Here is a 20,912-nt window from a genome sequence, read left to right as displayed (position 1 = left end):
GGAAACGGTGGGGTGAAAGAGTGGCACGAGATTTCAGAGAGAACAAGAAAAAAAGCGCTCTCCCAGCAGCAGGGGGGAGAAATGCGGGAGCAATAATTGCGACCAGATGGGCCGAGCGCTCCCGCAATTGAATGTCCTGACGTGCATGCGTTGCCATTGAAGGCAATGGAACGAGTGCACGAGCTAGGCTGAAAAGCCTAAGCGTTCGGAAAAGGAAGTTTTCCTTTGCAGAGCATGCGCTGCAAAGGCTTGACCTAAAAAGGAAGATAAACCTAAACAGTTCAAGCCTCAATTCAAAAAGATGATGGTGACTGGTATTAAAGTAAAGCATACCTGAGATATTGAGGGCACTGCTTTTCAGCAGGGAGTATAAAACATTTTGTTGCGACAATCTATACACAGAAGTAAATACAAGAGATTGCAAGCACCAACAGAGTAAACAGAAGGTAGAACTCTACCATGGTGCTAAAACAGTGAATATATGCAGGCATATAACCAGAACAGTAATCAAGCGAACTTCTACGATGCGGACACTACCTAAGTTTACCGAGCATGGATGTGGGTGTAAAACCAGGAAACCCCAAGTAAAGAGCCAACCCCATTACCTGATGGGAGAGAATGAAGGATCCAGTCTTGGTCACGATTTGGACACCCCGCCAGCGATGTCGGACCGCTGCATGTTGACGCCTCAGCGTGCAAGGACAGCATAGAAGCATCTCCTGTGTCTACCTAGTGAAGGTGCGGTTCATTTGTACCAAAAAGGTAGTCTCAGGGGTTCTACTTAAATCCATATGTTATGCTTGTGATTGCGTAAATTAATCTAAATCAATAATTGCAATTATGCAAAACTGTCCTGTCGCCCTTGGATGAAGATAGCGATGACTTTTGTACAGAGAATGTAAATCCTTTTATGTACATCATGTACAAGGGACCAAGATAGGATTGTAGGAATCCTCCTGCATAAAAAGGAGGCTAGTGTTACAGAAACGAATCGAAATTTGTTCAGCACGTAACTGGGTACAAGGTCATTGCTAGAACAGTTATTCAGTGAGAGGTAGGAAAATGTAGGTAAAAGGTTACTTTACTACTTGCGCCTAGCTTAGGGAACATAACACCCACTCCTCAGCCAAAGGTCGACAAGGACAACTAATGCTAAAATAATCACACTATAAATGCAATAAAAACAATATTTTCTTTCATTAAGCTAATGTATAGAAACAGGTTTCAGGTAATAAGGTACTACTAGCACACTAACCCCCAGATTCATCAAAGTAATGTTTTGCGAGTCCTTAATAGCGAATTTTAAGGATTCGCTATTAAAGACTCGCAAAACGGGATGCATGTAGGAATCGCAATGTTATTTGCGATTCCTACTGATTCCTTATCTGCTAATCGCAAATAAGGAATGGCTTATGAAATGGGAGTCATTCCGTATTTGCAAATAGCGAATCGCCAATGTGCCGCAATTTCAAGGGTGCACCCCTAAAATGGTAATGTTCACTGGTGTTGCGCACACACATGTCCCAACCACACCACGAGTGGGACGGGTATGCCCAGACGGGGGTCCCCTGCTCTCCATGCCACTGGAGTCAAGCTATCCTGGCTGAAGAGGGGTGAAACCCCGAAACCCGGCCTAGGATTCTTGTTTCCAGTCCAGGGAGGTCCTGGCCTGGCAGTTCTGGCTGGACTGTTTCCATTGGGTGCAGGATCAAGACTGATTAGCATATGGCTGGTTCCAAACTGTAATGGAATGGTGAGCAAAAAACTACGGATTTAGGCCCAGATCTCTTTACTGGGGTGAATGTATGACATTGTTCTTCGTTCTGTCCAAATGTTCTTTTTACATCTTTTTGAAAAATCATGGTTTTCAGTATGCTCAGAGAATCAACTGTATAAAGAAAACATTCAATGAACGCCACTGCGTTACCTCCCTAACTGTGTGGGCCGGTGGAAACAATACTTGTATACAACAAGTAACCTTGGAACTTACTGTGACCAGATATGTGATGCCTGGTACCATCCCACAACAGGCTTGATCATTAAGCATCAAATAGTTCTTATTAGAGAGCAACTCGAACACTGGATGAGTCACGGCAGCTGGTGTACCCTTCAAGTAAGAGGACCAGTTTGCGAAACCGGACCCACTTAAGGCACTTTCACAGTGCTTTCAGAACCGCTGAGAAAAAATTCATTGTCCCCATTCCTACATCTAAATCTGTGCAGTAATTCACAGTACTCATGTCTATACCCTTCTCCTAGCGCTTCATATCTGCCTACCTGATGGTATTTGACACAGTATTGAAATGTGACCAGCAGTGTAATATAGCCATGGATTAACCATTCTGTGGCAGGTGACTCAGCCACAGTGAAAGGTAATTGGTCCAATTTTTCAATGTGCAACATGGTATATTTTGTATCTCTGCGTGCCATAACCATCTGTCTTAGGATTGCCTACCTTTTAATGAAATAGGCAGACCCAGCCAGGATGCAGGTTTGAGGGAAGACGCAAATGTTGCCGTATTTAGGGGCATAGCAGATGGAGTGTTTATGGTGACGTCCTCCTTGCCAAGTAGCTGTGGCCCAGCATAGCTGTAAGGCAGCCTTGGCTTCCCTGAAAGAGAGGCTTCCTAGTGTGCATTTTGAGAACTCCTCCTCAAGCTGTGACAAGGGACCGGACCCACCCTCCTGTTTACCCTAACAAGAATACCGGGTGGGGAGGGCACTTAATGCGAAGCCGGAGGGGGGAGAAAAAGAGCCTGTTCGAATACGCCGGGGTGGGGAAAACGATACGCCACGCATAAAATTAAAGTCAGCAGAGAGTTGAGAAGTGACCCTACTGCAGGAAAGCATGTCATGCCTGCAATGGGAGATACCATTAAAGAAAACAGTGCTTACAGAGTAAATAAGCCGTACGGTATAACAACCAAAATAAAAGGGCCAGGCTTCACGGGTGGTTACAAATGCAGACCTGGAGGTACTAAGAAGGGACTAACAAGCATAATAATGAATCATAAGCCAGCGTTTACAAAGGACAATGACAAGCCAATAACAAATATGGGCAGCGAGTGGGCGGGGCTTCAAGTCCATTCTCCACTACTGCATGCCACGCAGAAGCGCATGCGCTGCCTAAGCTCAACCTAAAATATTGGTACCTAGTTGCCCAGTACAGTGATTCGAGAGTTAGCGATCAAGTGAATCAGATTTCAGATCATGGCTGGACACAATATAATCCTGATCCATATGCCTGAAAGCAGAGTAGCAGTGGCCCTCTAGTTAAGAGCAGACAAAGAAACGTCAGTTTATACGGTCTCCCCACATGTGCAATAATTGCGGGATTTATTAAGAGTGCTACAGCATCCAGATCCATGGGCCCGACTGAATCCCAATCATCGAACAGAAGGACCTTTCATGGGCTACTTATTTACGTCCATTATTTTACCATTAAGACCTTACAGGTGAAATTCCATCCTCTTGGAAGGGAGGCATTATTGTCCCCTGTATAAAAAATTACATTGAACACTTTCCTAGCCAGTTATAGGCAAATTGCACTACTGGCCGGGCAAAATATTCGCTAAAAGCATCCTACTTTAGGCATTCGGAAATAAGATACCCGCAGAGCAGGCCGGTTTTAGGAGTAATTGCAGTACTCTTGATAATATTGCAGCATTACAGGCAGTCATAGAAAAGTATCCCCAGCTGAGGGGCTTGCCAATGTACTCAACTTTCGTTGATTTCTCCACAGTGTTCAAAAGAGTAGAGCTTCTGTTCTTGCTGAGTTTTGACATGTAATGGAGTGAACCAAGGGTGTCTGTTGATGCCGTTGCTATTCTCAATGTAATTTCACGATCTTCCCCGTAGAGAGGGAATGGCAAGGGATGTTCCCCCTAAAATTAGCTCCATGGACAAATGCTGCCTTTATGCGGATGATGTAGCTCTGTTGGATTAAACAGAATATGCTGTGGAGCACTTTTTAAAAATAAATATTTCAAAAAGTAAAATACTCACTTTTAGAATGAAGGGTGCCAGAACTGGGTGGAATGTTAACTGGTTTCTGCGGAATGATAGGATGGAAAAAGGGCATTTTACTCTTATCTGGGTAAGATTGATGTGAAAGAGATCATATAAGTCATTCTACAAGTAAGGCACTCTCTCAAGCTTCTGCCATTAACAGATTGTATAAATGTTGCGTGCAATGGCACTGTGCACGTCTTGTCGGTTTACAAGCCAAATATTTGTTCATCTTTAAGTCATGCTGGTGAAGTGATGGACACGAGGCATTGGGCCTTTTTTTATGTAGTGGGCGGTGTATTTTGCATCAAATATGCAATCTGAATACCCTGTTTTCCCCTTATTTTCTTTGACTTGAGTTTGGGCTACCTTATACAGTTGTTCTCGCCCTGGCGGCTGTTCTGAGGTGGGGGAACTGCCTGCTCAGAAGTGAAAAGGGGTTAATTCGTGCTACTTTAACGCATGAAATGTTGGACCTTCAAAGAGAGAAAAGTGCATTGTTGTCATCCTTTATAAAAGTTAAAGAATGTTTGGGATGAATCAAGCTGCGGGAAGTGTTTGAGATTAATCAAGTTGGGGATTTTCAAATGCCAAAATCATTTCTAAAAAGGTTTGAAAAATGTTTGGGTACAAAGTGAGCAAAAAAAGGGATCTTCTGCTCTGCAAGCAGAACGAAAGAAACATGACTGTTGTATATAAAAAAAGTCTCAGCATTACCTAGTTTGAAATCTTTCTCATGGTGTGCATAGACTCATTTTGCTTTTAAGGTTACATTTCCTACCTCTGTAGGGTTATAGGAATAGGGGAAGGCATCGCCTTGGAAGAGAGACTTTGTGAATTTCGCTGTGTTCATATACAAGATTTAAATGACGTAGTCTTTGATTGCCCTTATTTGCACTCTGCAAGTCGTCACTTTTAAGATCGATCTTTTTAAAATATAATGTGCAATCGGAATTTGAAGCCCATTACCGTTTATTCCCCCCTTAATAAGATGGTTTATGCAAAAGGTTTAAACTTATTTAAATGTTTTTTAAATGTGTATTAACAACTTGTTGCAATTATGACTGTGTAAATGTATGATTTGCACTTTTTACGTGAATTCCCATCAGTGTTCGAAAAAAAATAGATTAATTGAATTGCCAATTGCATTTGAATAATTGTGAAATGGCTCCAAGAAGCAAACGATAGGATGACTTGAATGGGCAGAGAAGACCCCTCTGAGTCTCCCAGAATATGCGAGTGGGGGCTGAGAGCATCTTTATTTGACATTACAGTGTCCAGTCCTGCTTGTCAAATTCTGCTTGACATGTTCGCTGGGTTTACATAGAACACTTTGGGACACAATTGAAAGGAAGAGAAACAGGATGCCACAACACTTATGGTGTATCTACTGTCTCGCTGCTCGAAAACCCTTCTTTTGCTGCTTCAGACGTCTTAGTATTTTGGGGTACCGCGGCTTCCACTAGGACCCACATCAGGGGACTAGAATGACAAGGTACACTCCTCAAATACTACCACCCCAGCCCTCAGAACCAACATTTAGTAAAGCAGAAGATTTCAGCCATGTTATGAATGCCCAAATGGACGTTTGAGCCATTTGTTAGGGCGTGCCCAGGATTCATTCTTACTAATTAGTTTGTACCAGGTATGAATGTGGCACCTTTAGGTACCTACTTCAGAACACTACTGGGCGTCAGAAAGATCAGAAAATAATATAACTTGCTCTCTGTGACTTGAGAAGAGCCCTGAAGGACTGGACCTGCTCTCTCTTGTACCTAGGACAAAGAAGACTAACATTCTGTAAAAGCTACAGTGACACAACAAGCCAGAAGAGGCCTTCCCATGCAGCTCCTAGGGTTGACCATGTGGCAACTGAACCTGGACTGGACCCTCCTGTTGGCCTCTACCGGACACCCAGTGAGTCTCTAAGTGCCTCCTAAGAGGTCCTGGGGGACTGTAAAAGTGTATTCCTGTGGTGGATTGGGACTTAAATTATTAAAGTCAGAGGGTAAAATATTTGACCAGGACAAACCTGGTTGGTGTATCCAACTTGTGCTCTATTGGTCAGGATCACATTGGGCTAAGTTCCTGGTCTCTAGCGAATAGTGACTATCATGGCACGTTATGCTTCTTCGCACTATTCCTACTTAAAAATGTAGGACTTCATATCTCTGGCTCCACTTATTTTTGTCACTGATGTCATTTTGTTTATTAAACTGTACTCTAATTTCCTACTTTGTTATGGGATCTTTATTGTTTTTCATGAGGACTGTATTAGTGTTTTGTTACTGCATAGGTGCTTTATACATTACACATTGGCCTAAGTTAAGCCTTTCTGCTCTGAACCATAGCTACAAGGAGATGAGTTCAAGTTAATTTATTGAGTTTGAGGGTTGTAATTATTCCTTGATAAGGTTAGTCACGTCCCAAATAACAATACAATTTCTTACAGGGGTGTTCCCATAACCCCTCCCATACCCCCACAGTTCACCCCATTTTCATATAACCTGGCACCTAGAGGAACTCTCCATTCCTGGTCCACTTCAATGTCGTGACAGTGAAAATCTATATTTCGAAGCTAAAGCAGGTTATGGCAATGAAAGAATTTTGAAAGTAATCAAAATTACAATACAGAGCACAGAATCAAGGTAATTTCAAACTGACGCTGTTGTCAGTTAAAATTTAATTTCATCTTTCTGCACCTACGCTTCAACTTATTAAGAACGTATCTAATTATTTACTCACATGGACTATATTATTCTGTCCACCTGTTTTCTTTGGTGTATTACTGAAATTAAATTTAACTGACAACAGAGTCTCTGTATTGTAATTTTGATTATGTCAGTATATGGAAAACTTCTTTCCCTATACAGAGTAACACTGCTTTGGTGGCACATTGTTTTCATTGGAATTGCCCACCTCCATATGCTCTGTGCTAGGTGAGACAGCTGCGGAGAGTGTGTCCCCCCTTGTTTCTGGATGTAGTACATGGCTGTCATGTTGTCCGTCCGGATTAACACAGCCTTGTTGTACAAGTATTTCTGGAAGGCTTTCATTGCTAGAAATACTGCTAGCAACTCTAAGTGGTTTATATGCAGTGTCTTTTGCTTGACTGTCCAGAGCCCCTGGACGGTGTATTGAAGTAGGTGGGCTCCCCAACCTGTCAATGATGCGTCCGCCGTTAATACTACTTGTTGAACTGGCTCTAGGAACAGTCGCCCCTTGGAAAGGTTATGTGGGTTCCACCCCTGCAGAGAGTTGTAAGTGCAACTGTCTACCAACACAAGGTCTTTTAGTTGTCCTTGAGCTTGGCTCCACTGCCGTGCTAGGCATTCCTGCAATGGACGCATTTGAAGTCGGGTATGAGGGACAATGAATATGCAGGAGGTCATCATGCCTATAAGCTGCATGAACACTCGAGCTGGCAAGGAGTGGTGTGGCTGAAATCTTTGAATGAGAGGCTGTATGTTGGCTATCCTGGCAGGATTTGGATATGCCTTTGCCACTAAGGTCTATTGTTGCTCCCAGATATTGTTGTATGTGGGATGGCTGCAGATGTGATTTTTGGTAATTTATGGAAAAGCCCAGACTGTGCAGCAGCTGGATTGTCTGAGATGTATGGTTTGCACACTGTGCGTGTGATTTGGCTTTTATGAGCCAATCATCCAGGTATGGAAACACGTGGATGTGTTGCCTTCTGAGGTGTGCTGCTACTACTGCTAGGCACTTGGTGCTGTAGTTACCCAGAAGGGGAGAACTTTGAATTGGTAATGGTGACCTTCTATTGTGAACCTGAGATATTTCCTGTGAGCAGGATGTATAGGTATGTGAAAATATGCATCTTTGAGGTCTAATGTAGCAAGGAAGTCACCTTGCTGGAGTAACAGGAGTACTTGTTGTAGAGTGATCATATGGAAATGCTCTGAGAGTATGTATTGGTTCAGAGGTCCGAGGTCCAGTAACGGTCTTAGGGATCCGTCTTTTTTTGGGAACTAGGAAGTATAGAGAGTATACTTCTGTTCCCTGGTGTTGAAAAGGGACTGGCTCTATGGCTCCCGTTTCTAGAATGGCTGTGACCCCTTGTTGTAACAGCGTGATGTGTTCTTTGGACATTGGACGGTGTTTGGGTGGCATGTTGGGTGAAGTAGAGGTGAGTTCCAGGCAGTAACCATACTGGATAATTTGTCTCACCCACCTGTCTGTGGTAATGGTGTTCCAGACTGGTAGGAATTGTGTTAGTCTGCCTCCGACTGGTGTTAAGTGGTCTGGAGTGAGTGTGAACAAGTCACTGTTTGGTGGCGGTGGAGGCTCTGGTGTTGTTGCCGCCCCGTCCTCTGCCCTTGTTATTATTGCCTCTATAACCTCCTCTGTTGGAGCCTTTATTAAAAGTACTCTGGGTATTACTTTTGAATGTAGAGGAAGTTTGGGATATGTTGCCTCTCCCTGAGCCTCTAAAGCAGGAGCGACGAAAAGAACTTCTGGATTGTTGAAACTGAAGTACGCCCATAGAGTTCGCAGTATCAGTATCTTTTTTCATCTTTTCTAAGATGGTATCTACTGCAGGGCCAAACAAGAAATCTTGGTTAACTGGCTGGTTGAGGATGGTTGATTGCACTTCATTTTTAAAGCCGGAAATGCGTAGCCAAGCATGCCGGCGTAGTAATACGCTAGTGTTGATGGACCTTGCTGCTGTGTCCGCTGCGTCCAGTGCACATTTAATGGAAGCATTTGTGATAAATTTGCCTTCTTGTATTAGGTCGTTAGCTTTAGCTTTAAAAGGTTCTTGTAGGTGTTGTAATAAACCCTCCAGTTGGTCATAATGTGCTCTATCGTAGCGTGCTAATAGAGCTTGTGTGTTTGCAATTGTCCATGTATTTGATGCCTGGGAGGCCACTCTTTTGCCTGAGGCTTCTAATATCTTTGACTCCTTGTCAGGAGGGGGGGAGCATCTCCTGTCGTTTGTGAATTAGCTCGCTTTCGAGCGTTTGATACAACTAGTGAGTCTAATGGCAACTGTGACTTAATATCAGTAGGGTCTGTAGGGGCTGATTTATACTTCTTCTCAATTCTGGGATTGAGGACACTCGCTCTGGCTGGGTCTTTAAATATGTCTGGCGCGTGTTTTAGAACCCCTTTTAACATAGGACATGTACATACACTTTTTTCTGAGGTTGGAAAAATGTCAAATAGGAAATCCTCTTCTATTGAGTCAGTGTGCATGTCTACACCATGATATTTAGCTGCCCTATCCACTAGTTGGTTAAAGACAATGGTGTCAGTAGGCGGCGGCTTTGTAGGATATGTAGGAGGTGTCAGGGATGGGTTGTGGCTCATATGTATCGTAAGGATCATTCTGGTCATCCCATGTGTTATCCTGTACATCCTGATCCTCGGGTTCTACAAAATCATCCTGAGGATCTTCCCCCATGTTTTCTGTGTCATCATAACCTGAAGGTGCAGGAGAGTAAGGCACAAAAGGCATGTTAGGAAAGAAAGGAGGAGGAGTAAAAGGCCTTGAAGGAGATGTTCCAAAGTCTTTTTTCTTTGGAGGAACAGGGGAAGAAGTGTCAGTGTCCAATGGTCTTTTCTTCCTCTGGTAAACTGTTACGTGTCCTGTTTCAGGGTCTATATACAGTTTAGGTTGTTCTGCGCTCACTGGATCAGGATGGAAAAGTTCTTCCTCAACTGTCCCTGGTTTTGGCGCCGATGTTTTGGGCTTAGTCACTTGTTTGTGGTGAGTCTTTGGCTCGAGGGCCTTCGACTGTGGGGCTTTTTTCGGCTTGACTGCTGTTTCGGGTTGGTGACCTTTTTTGGTTCGACAACTCTTTTTTGTTCGACGTCTTTTGTTTGCTGTACTGCCTTTCTTGGTTCGGCGACCTTCTTTGGTTCGACGACCGTTTTTTCCGGTTCGATAACTTTTTTCGGTTCACCGTGTTTTTTGGCTCGACGACCCCTTTCAGGTCGAGGTTTTTTGTAGGCTCGGCGGCCTTCTTCGGATCGACAGGCTTTTTAGTGTGATCTGGTTTTTGTGGAACAACACTTTTTTTAGGTTCGACTGCCTTTTTCTGGTCGACTGTCTTTTTGGAATCGACGACCTTTTTTGTTTCGATGCCCTTTTTTGTATCGACGAGCTTCTTCGGCTCAACAACCCTTTTAGGTTCTACGGCCTTTTTGGGAAGAGTGTTGGTCGTTCCTGGGGTATAAGAAGGCTTGGGTTTGGTCTTCGGAGCCGAGCCGGAAGACAGGGCCTCTGAAGGAGTCTGTCGATCTCGGCTAAGGCCTTTAGGCTATGCTTCGACCGGAGCCTTGTCTTGAGATGGAAGCGGGGTTGGGGGCTTGGTACTCACGGTTTGCCCCGGTGTGATCTGGTCATCGGAGTCAGACTGGTCCTCTACGGTGACAATTTCTAGATTGGAGTCCGCCGCTTCTGGGAGGTCATGTTCGTCATCGAAAATTTTCTCCGGTTCCGGTGCCTGCCGCTGCATCTCTTGTCTAGCGGCTCTTCGGTTCCGGATAGTTTTCTTCGACCGGAACTGAGCACAGGCTGGGCAGTTGTCCTTGTTGTACTCGGGTGATAGGCACTTGTTGCATACTGTATGTTTATCAGTATGTGGGAATTCGGAGTGACATTGTGGGCACTTTTTAAACTGGATCCTTTCCATCGGCAGCAGGCCCACGTGGCGTCGAAAAGGCCCAACGGCCCGCGTCGACGACCGGATCAAGATGGAAAGTATTATCGAGTCAAGGGGTACCGAACGAGTACAATACCGTCGATGTAGAAGGCCTTTTGGCCTTAGAAAGTTGAAAAGTTTCGGTTCCGAAGTTGGAGTTGAGGAATAGCATCCGAACCCAATGGCAGAAAAAAACAATCTGAAGATGGAGAGGATGCCAATGCGCACTGTAATCCAGGGGAGGAGTCACCTAGCTCGTGATACTTCGAAGACTCTTCCAGGACAACAAGGTGCAAACATACGGACCCAACACTAGTCGGTGATCTATGCTAAGATATGAATTCAGCAGCCCAAATGCCTCGAACATAAGGTTACAAATACAAAAACAAATCAGATTGGTTTAATTCACAACCAAACACATTAGCGCCACTTTACACGATTTGCCAGTGAAGCGCTGCTTTCATTTTCGCCTCTGTCTTTAAACAAGTCAGTGTTCACTTCTCCTACGCTGCCCCTCCCCCTCTCAATGTCTTCCTCTTCGCCTCTCTCCTTCTCACTTTTGTTTTTCACAATACATACTAAGTAATGAACGCCCCTTCCACCTCCCAAACAGCATCGAGCCCGGAACCCCATGGCCATTTATTTATTTAATAAATGTTTATGGCGATTTACTTGCCAAAAATGTTCATGGCTCGACTCTTGCAGGACTCTTAGAGCAAAACCAGACCCTTGCCGTGGCTCAGGCTCGATGGTCATTGTCCTTTCCTTCTGCCCTAACCCCCTTGCACTCTTCACCCTCTCCTTGTGGCTGCGGGAAACAACTCAAGCCATGGAGGATCCTAGCTTTTGCAGTCTCATAGTACTACCCCTGAGGTAAAATGCCCAAAAAACCTCCAGCTCCTGGCCAGACATCTAAAAGCTGAGTGCGTCCTTGTGCTTTATCATGTTTCCACGCCCTGCCTTTGTCTTTCCAGTTCGTGACTTTTAAACTTTCTTGCCTCCCTACGACTCTCCACCCACACCCAAAACCTCAAATAATTTGTGGAAAATGGCAACACAGAATCTATAGGCTTGGGTCTGAGACAACAGAACAAGAGCACAGATTACATAGGACAACAGGCTCTGGTTTTAGACAGCAGAGCAATCCCTCCAGATCCCTACAGTCAAGCATCGTAAAGCAGAGCTATCCGCAACGTGACAAACACCTTACAGGCACTGGCCTCCCACAGCAGAGGCATTCTTTAAATGTCGCCGCTCTTACAGGCGTTAACCTATAAACAACATAGCAATGCCTGGGAAGCCTAGAATGTACAGTAAGACATCTCACAGCAGAGCTACCTCCAAAGTAACTGAAACCTTACAACCACAGGCCTCAGAAAGCAGGGCATTCCTCGAATTTCACAACTCTCACAGGCGTTAGCCTGTATAGAGCAGAGCAAAGTCTCGGGGAGCCTAGATTGTACAGAGTTAGGCACCGCACAGCAGAGCTACTCTCAAAGTGACAAAAACCTTATAGGCACAGGACTCTCACAGAAGAGACATTCCTCGGATTTTACACCTCTTACAGGCGCTAACCTGTAGCAAGAGAACAACACCTCAGGAACCTAGAATACACAGAGACAAGCACCCGCACAGAAGAGACATCTCAGATTTATGCACTTCACCCCTCCTCCCAGTATTGTGACACCCACAGCAGGGCTCTGTAAGAAGTCCTGCAATTACTGTGAGATCAAGAGAAACAGATCTCTCAAATCAGCACTGTCACCAGAGGCCTGTCAGAAACTAGAACACTAGCTTTCAGTGTGGATTTTTATTTGTGAAAACCGAGGACGCTGTGAAGAGACAGGAACCTGAAAGTTGTGTGTGCTAGAGATTAGGGGTTATTCTGCAATCATGTGCCATCAAAGTGGTCTCAGTGGTCATTGCTACATTGTCTATGGAAAAAGTCTAGGTTATGCTACTAAAGGCAAAGTGAGAAAATGGTACAGATTGCTCTGTGTGAATAAACATTTGCAGTGCGGTAGGTCTCACATTCGTGAAATTTTAAGCTATTGGCATTGCAAATCGCAATGCCTTTTATTTATCTGTTTTCAAAATCAACACATAAATAACATGTTTGTTTTTTACAATGCCAGTAGCTCAAAGTCTAGCAAATGTGTTGGTATAAATGATGGAGAAATACCATCATGAATTTTGAGTTTTTGACATACTTGCTGAGGAATCAGATCCAGAATTGGCCAAAATGGTTTGTAAAGACTTTTCTTTTGGACTAGAAAGTACCTTGAGTAGATACCTTTGTTGGCTGTCAAAACTCATTTCTTTCCTTTGTCTTATTAATCACTCCCTACTTTTTCTGTGTTGTTAGTTATGTTACCTTTTCCAGATATAGCGCCGGGACGCCCCTTAGCTGGGGCAGCTGTGCGCTTAAAAAATCCAAATAACATAACAACATAACCTGATCAGAGAGAAGTTTCTATATTGCTCGTTTCTACGGTAGAACAAGTCTCTTGTTGGAGGTTGTTTAGACGAGCCATTGTGACATGTAGTGGACGAACAGGTGGAGGAGTGTGCTTGAACCAGAGTGCATAGCAGTTTTGTATGATACTTAAAACAGCTTTCCACTCCTCCGGAAAGAATTTCACTGCTCACCCCACAGGAGTGGGAAACTGTGAAGGGGTTGGCTGCCATGTTTTGTGGTGGAATATTTTCTTTTTCAATTTAAGGTGTATGCTTGCAATCAAATATTTTTTAAAGAACTGCCATAACACGAGCCTGCCAAGGGCAGACCTACAGGATTTTTCAATGCTCATTTTAGATGCAAGGTGTTAATGGCATGCTGAACAGGGTGAAAAATAGAATCCTAAATGGAGGGTGCCACCCACCTTATGAAGTACCAAGAGTAGTGAGGAGTTGTTATATGACCTGCAGCAGTGCATGAGCTTTATGAGAAATGGGCTAATATTTTGGCAGCCAGTCTACGGATTTCATCAGATTCAAAGGGTTCAAAGGTTGTAAGCTAAGGTAGCAATAAATGATGTAAGACAGAATTATGTGAAGATGGTTCTCGCATGTTGGGCATGGGGTTCGTAATTAACCAGTTAATTATGTTTGGTAAAGCTATTTCTGGTGGGTACTCCATCTAACTGCAGGTTCTTCACCGAAGACCACTACCCAGGTACCAGACTGGATCTGGAAACTGTCTCAGCAATGTTCTAGCCCACCGCTAGGTTGGACTGTGCGGCTCAGGCTCCATATCCCCCAGAAAGTAATGGAGTGGAGCTGCATATAAGTACAACCCCTTTGCTCTTGCGTCAGTTTCTTGCTTGACAGTATCTATGTTCTCCGATGCTGAACGTGAACCAATTGTTGGACCTTTTTAGATGTTGCAAAAGAGGCCCCTCTTTTTAGATGTTACAAAAGAGGTCACTCCACTCAAAGGGGAGATGAGATAGCGTTTAGGTATCTGCGGTTAGACAGAGCACTCAAAGGTTAAGTGACGTGTTCTCCTGATGGATACTACTAACCACAGATTCCTCACCTTAGAATAGAGGCCACAGCTGTACCGCCTCAATGTGAAGGGTCTGTAGCGAGGGATTGGCCTTAAAAGTAGTGCAGGAACGAATGGGCGCAGTGTTCTTCCCTCCAGACCTGGCTGTCGAAGCAGTATGCATGCCAACACAGTGGTGGCAGCCTGGGCCCTGGGCTCTCTGTCGTTACTGAGGCCGTTTCTTGGTAACTGCACAGCAGAGCTTGATTCAGAGGACAATCCACCTCAACAGGGTCCTCTTCTGCACAGCCTTCTCTTTCTTTGCCCCAGAGAAAAATCACAAAAAGCTGATCGTCAACCCAATGGTCAGTGGTGCAAAAAATTTAAAAGATTAAAGCCCTATTGCGGTCCCGACGAACAAGCCTCTGCTCCTCTTTTGAGGGGTGAGTGAAGAATGCTAGACGAGTGATGGATTGGCCAAAGTAGAAAGGAGTCAAGCAGAGAGTCTAACTCATCATCACTATTTTTTCAGAATAACAGAGGTGTAGGGTTGTTGCACTGACAATCCCTGAAGTGGTAGTGCTGGTGGCAGTTGTTGTGTAAATGAGGTTAAACACACACAAATAGGTGTGCTACCCTCTGGGCTTTGCAATCTGCCTGCTTGGCTATTTAGCGAGTCATTATGGGGGACCTGGAGCGGTCCCCCTGTCACCTGCTACCTACCATATCCCCAATCTGTAGGCAATTCCAAGAAGTGGACGAGGATGGCTCACTCACGTAATGTGACATTTTTCATCATTTGCCACCACGTCCCACACTTGTAAGATGGTACTACCAGGGAGGACTCAACTTCAGATTGGGGCTGACCTGAGTGAGTTCTTAGAATTTATCGATGATATGTTACAGTACTGCTGTAAAGGTTGGGATTGGTGGATAGGTAATCAGCCATGTACATGAACAAGCATTATGCGGGCTCAGGGATGACAGTGCAGGTCAGACTGTAGTAACGAGTCAAGGTTATCTCTGACCTACCGTCCTGTTCTTCAGGACCATTTTGTACTTTAAGTAAAGTAGTAGGATGTCTCCAAACCAAGGCCCTTGTTTAGAATTTGGAAGATGGGATACTCCATCAAAACATGTCATGGGCTACTTTCCATACAATGGATGGGATATCTGTCACATTTCTGACAGATGATACCATTCACCAAGCTCTAAATAAGGCCTTCTATCTTGGAAATACATTAAGTGTACACCTCAACGTCCACTGTGAACATAAAAATCTCATGCTTAAGAGTGATAAACAGGAAAACAGAGGCTGTATGAATCCCTCCAAAAATTTAGTCACTTCATATGTTTAAAAAATAGCCTGTGCTTTATTTTTAGCTTGTCAAACTATACCAATAATGTAATGAAATGGTTAAGCAACACAATTATCACAGGAACAAGGAAAGGAAGAGGAAGAGAATACGCAAAACATTATTTGATTAATAACTCATATTGTATCTAGACTCGGAGCTCGGATTCAGATTAACGTTTCGGTTTCTTACCATTGATGTGACTACTAGGGCAGGAGAAAAACCCATTGCCAAATAGAAGAGAAGTTCAATAATCTTATACCTAAGAAAACAATAAAAATAAAAAAACATTAATGAATACACACTATATACCAGATACAGAACATCTATGTTTAATGTAAAGTAATACTTTAACATTCACGTCAATGGTATTACTTGAACAAATTGGTGACCCGGTGAGCTCTTAGAAAACAGCCTTCACTATATTAAATATCAAAATGACCCACTATGCTTGTGCATCTATCTAGCACATCAGCATACAGTGTGTGAGAAATTTGATTTGCTTTAGTGGATGATAGTCCACCACAAGTACTAATGAACAAGTTACTTACCTTCAGTAATGCCTTATCTGGTAGAGACATCATCTAGCCGTAGATTCCCTACCTTTGAATTTCTCAGGCACTGGACTGGATAGGGAAGATTTTTCTTCGAACAATACCCTTGTGTACCGGTAGGTGGCATCTGTTGGCTCTGTGTGACATCATTGGCATCGTCTCCGCCATTGTGTAGTCCGCATCACCTATATAGGCGCCATATCGGTTCGCTGACGTCAGTTACTTTTCTCGACTTTCCACACCAGGAGCATACAGCCATGAAGTGCACTGACATTGGTTTCCTTTAACCAACTAGGGCCCTGAAAGGGAACAGCCTTGATTCTGCAGGGAGGATGGGTGGGTCGGTAAGCACTGCGGCTAAATCAGGTCTCTAACAGATAAGGAATTACCAAAGGTAAGCAAACGTGTCCATCTGACAGAGACATCTAGCCACCGATTCTCTACCTTTGAATAGATACCCAAGCAATATCATCCCTGCTGAAGGGACTGCGGACACGTTTAGACCAGGACGTCCTGCAGGTCAAAGGGGCCAAAAAGGATGTCCCTTCCGACTGGACTGTCCAGTCAGTAGTGTTTGGTAAATGTGTGCAGCCATGCTCACGTTGCTGCCTGACAAATGTCAAGGACTGGATCACCATGTTGCAACGCCGTGGTAGTAGCCTTAGCTCTGATGGGATGAGCCCTTAAGCCTTCAGGAGGCTGCTTCTTGGCTAGAGCGTCAAAAGCAAAAAAGAACAGATGATGGACGGAATGGTGAACAAATTAAACATTCACTGCCAGTTACAGATCTGGGTATAATCCATCCATGCTTTTGCTCACCACACAGCCCCAGTGTGGACCCAGCCATATGCAAATCAGTTTGGTTTCAAACTAGCCTGGCTGATGAGGGGTAATATCACAAAACCAGTCCCAGGATGCATGTTTTCCAGTCCGAGGACGACCCGGCCTGGCAGTTCGGGCTGGACTATTCCGATGGGGAACAGGGTAAAGGCTCATTTGCATATGGCTGGGTCCAAATCGGAATGATGTGGCGAGCAAAATAACAATGGATTAAACCCAGATCTGTGACTGGGGATTAATATTTTAGGCAGCATGGAGAAACAGAGCCAAGCTACAGACTGTGAGGGAGTTGCTATGAGAATCTTCCTAAATCAGTTGGGTGCCTGTAAAAATTCCCAAGGTGAGGAATCTGCTGTTAGAAGTATCCATCAGAAGACCCGATCTTCCTTCAGGACGAGGAAATAAAGAGAGTTACATTCTCTCCTCTTTCAGAGTCTGGAACCCTCTCAATTGCACCTCTGGAGTGCAACAGCCATATCTCCTTTAACGTAATGGACAGGTGCGCATCAAAAATCTGCTCTAGTGTGGAAGTAATGCGGGTTTTGACAAAGAGCAAAGGTCGGCTGTAGTACATTTTCAACTATCTCTAAGACCCATGTGTGTGATCTAATGGAGTACCAATTAAGGGAAGCTAACATGGTTAGATCACCAGGAGGATGTTGGCTTTGATAGCAACGAATGGAAGTTGTAATTCTAGTGCATAAGCTGCTCTTTAGACCACCATAGCCAACAAGTAAGCAGAAAACCTATTGAAAATGTGCCGAAAGGACTCGTTAAAAGCCTCTATCTGCTGCGGGCACGTCAGGACGAGGTGAGGAATATGTTCTATGGCTGGTGACCTTGAAGAGATGCCATTAACATTGTAACGCCCTTGTGCCTTCTCTTGAAGTAAGAGTGGTGGAGGACTTTGACTGTGAAGCTGAGTGGTTTCAGGTACAGCCTAGAGACTGCACCTTCTTATTATGCTCGGAGACATACAGCTTTCCTTCCTGGTGTTGGATCACCGCCGGGTGCACTTATTGCAGGAAAGAGTTCTTGTCGGAGCCCAAAAACCAAAGATACACCTTGTGCACATCTCCTTTCTGCAGTCACAGTGGGGACACTACTTTCTAGCACACAGGTGAAATCATTTCAGAAGTCATCGAAAACTCAACAAAGGTGGGAGCGAAGCTCCGGACCCTCGGCGGAAGGCAAGAAAAGAACTGATGTAGGCATACAGGTGTGGTGTTGGTATGCGGCTCTGTTGTCCCTTCCACAGCACCTAGCAGTATGCAGGAGCACTGCTATGGAGAAAGGTTTCCAATCCAGTCTCCCACCTGAGGAGTAATCTAAGAAATTGCCTGACAGTACATACCAATTACTGCCTCCTGTTAGACAGTGGTCCCTACATCCCGGTGTCACATGGTCAGGATAGCCCTGCCAGAAACACCGCTGTTCAAGTTGCCTTCTCTTTTACACATGAGGACTTTTAACATTCATTTGCCTGCGTGCCAATACAAAGTAACATTCTCTGAATCTGCATTGCTTACTTTGTTCATGGTCACATTATCACGACACCTTGAACATTTAGTACAAGGGATTAAGTTCACTGTGCAATGTCATATTTGTTATGTGTCCAGTTGACGACTCAGCTATGATACACACTAGAATAAACAAATGCGGCCTGACAAGTGTTACAACATGGCCACATGGGCTTTGTTATTATAACTACACAACCACTTCCTTGTTGAGGCACAAGAGCACTCAGCTGACACAGTGAGGTCACTTGGCTGCCAGGTAGGTTTCTCTTGGAGGCATGGAAAGAGATGCGTTTGTTGAGGTATTGGTGTCCAGTGTTGTGGAGGGCTTTGTAGGCGTGCGTGTAGAGCCTTGCTGAGAATTTCTTGTGTTCTTCTCTGGGGATGTATGAGAGTCCAAGCTAAATGGTTCTGGATCGGTTACCACATTTTCCTTGGGGGCTCATGTTCTAAAGTTGCTTACATGTTTGTTGCCCTGTAGAGTTAGAGGTACAGAAGGTGCACTACGGTTAGTAGGGACATAGGACAACATAATATGAGGGTGTGCACAGAATCAGTCTCACACAATCCTGACCTTTACGTTGTCAGACAAACACACAGTTTTACTGAGGGAGGTACAAGCCCTACTACATGGTGCCGTTCAGGTTCTTATTTAATGGTTCATCTGAGTAATTATCTTTTGTGAACCCAAAGACCCCATCTCACCTCGTAACGGGAGTCTTTGTTAGTACTAGTTTACCTATGTATTGACTATAGGTTGATCAAGTTTTAATCTTTCAAATGATCTCCCCATGGGGTACCCTCTCTGATTCTACTCATTCAAATGTCTGAAACCGACGAAACTGTTACCAACATACCAGGTAACTGCAAACATTCAGTTGCACAAAGGTTGTTGCAACTTGGTCTGTCCCAGATGCGTGGAGACATTACCTCCGTGGTGGAGAATCACAAAGCATGTAGGACAGAGGTATTCTATTCATGTGTTACATTCCCAGCAGTCAATACAACTAAAAGACTGTTTCATACATACACTGCAGGTACAGTACCTAGCAAGAACAAAGCTTATGAAGCTCTAGAAGTACCATTAACTTACCAAGAACATCTATATTGGTTTGAAGGCTCCCTACCACATACACATACCACCGTTTGACTAGGTCCCCTTAGCAATGAGGGAGCAACATGGACCATTTGAGCTGGTTACACACCATATCCAGAAATAGATAATCTAGGTGCAGAAGAAATGCGTATGTTATACACAGATCTAGTAAAACTATATAGATGTTTAACAATTTGTCACGCAAACAACACATGTATGTAGAAACAACTAATTATGAGGAAGTGTTCGGTTTTCAACATTTTGGAAATCATTTCCTGCATAAAGCAAGTACTCCATGTGCTCTGATGATTACATGCAATGGGAACACTGCCCTACACCACCACAAGGTAGTTCACACGTTTGCACAAACGTGTGCATATTTTTCTTGGGGATAATATTACAGACCCGGGGTCATATTATAGATTCACACCAGCAAAGAAAACTTTGCACTATGCTTACTGACACAATGTTGATATATTCAAACATCATGTCATGGCCTGGCTAAGATAAAAGATTTAAATATACCAAACATTACCAGATTTACATGTTTTGCGAACTGGCAACGATTCACAAATAACATGGATAAAACACTAGATACCATGTTTTGCAAAAGTTCAAACAATTTCTGAGTATCCAATCGGGTTGGGGTTAGTGTGGCAGTTTAACACTAGCGGACGTCATGCATGTTTCCTGGGACACACACAAGGGTTTAAGAACAGCAGGCCCGACCCAAATTGCGCACAGACACAACACTCGTGGGTCATGACAACTTACAGTGGTGGGAGGTTGTGACATGATTGGCTAAAAACCTCAACATTGTACCAGATGAAACAATGGCCCCCTTCTTTGATGACATGAGACTACAGGACTTTTTATTACGTCCGTCAAAACCACGTCAAAAGTGCTTATTGTATGCAATACACAACGAAGTAGGGAAGGTTTCCTAGTAGGAGGCTGCTGAGAGACTGTTTCGAGTTTGAAGGAGCAAATTTATACAGGGCTTTTGCAGTAGTAGATAATGGGTTAGGGGTACTGATTGTGCCCTTGCAGGGACACAGGACAACATATTCGGAGGGTGTGCACAGAATCAGTTTGGCACAATCCTGACATTTATGTTGTGTGGCAAACTCACAGTTTTACTCACTGAGACTGGTGCTCAGAGGAGGTAGGTATCCAGTATTACTGATAACTCTGCAGCTTGTTTAAGGCTCTTATGTTTAAGGGCAAATGTTAGGCAACAGAAATGCAGAACTATTAGAAGAGCACCTTCACACAACTGAGGAGGATGAGGACCACTAATATGATGCTGTTCACCTTTTCCTGCTTACACAGTATCCAATCAACAGTGCTGGAGGGGAACTGACACTGCGTTTCTTGAGCAACA

General features: G+C 44.1%; 1 protein-coding gene across 4 annotated transcripts in view; it reads right to left on the bottom strand.

The window, feature by feature from the left end:
- The window catches only part of MMD (monocyte to macrophage differentiation associated), a 175,379-nt gene that overhangs the window by 35,711 nt on the left and 118,756 nt on the right, over positions 1 to 20,912 (bottom strand). For all 4 annotated transcript variants that reach the window (XM_078654412.1, XM_078654413.1, XM_078654410.1 and 1 more), the window contains exon 7: positions 15,714 to 15,783. In XM_078654412.1, coding sequence (XP_078510538.1) covers positions 15,714 to 15,783 — 70 coding nt within the window. The remainder of the gene's footprint in view (positions 1 to 15,713; positions 15,784 to 20,912) is intronic.

This window comes from Lissotriton helveticus, chromosome 7 (assembly GCF_964261635.1).
Source record: "Lissotriton helveticus chromosome 7, aLisHel1.1, whole genome shotgun sequence".
NCBI classification, from domain to species: Eukaryota; Metazoa; Chordata; class Amphibia; order Caudata; family Salamandridae; genus Lissotriton; species Lissotriton helveticus.
Note: the sequence above shows the minus strand (reverse complement) of the source record. Positions and strands in the feature narration are given on the sequence as shown.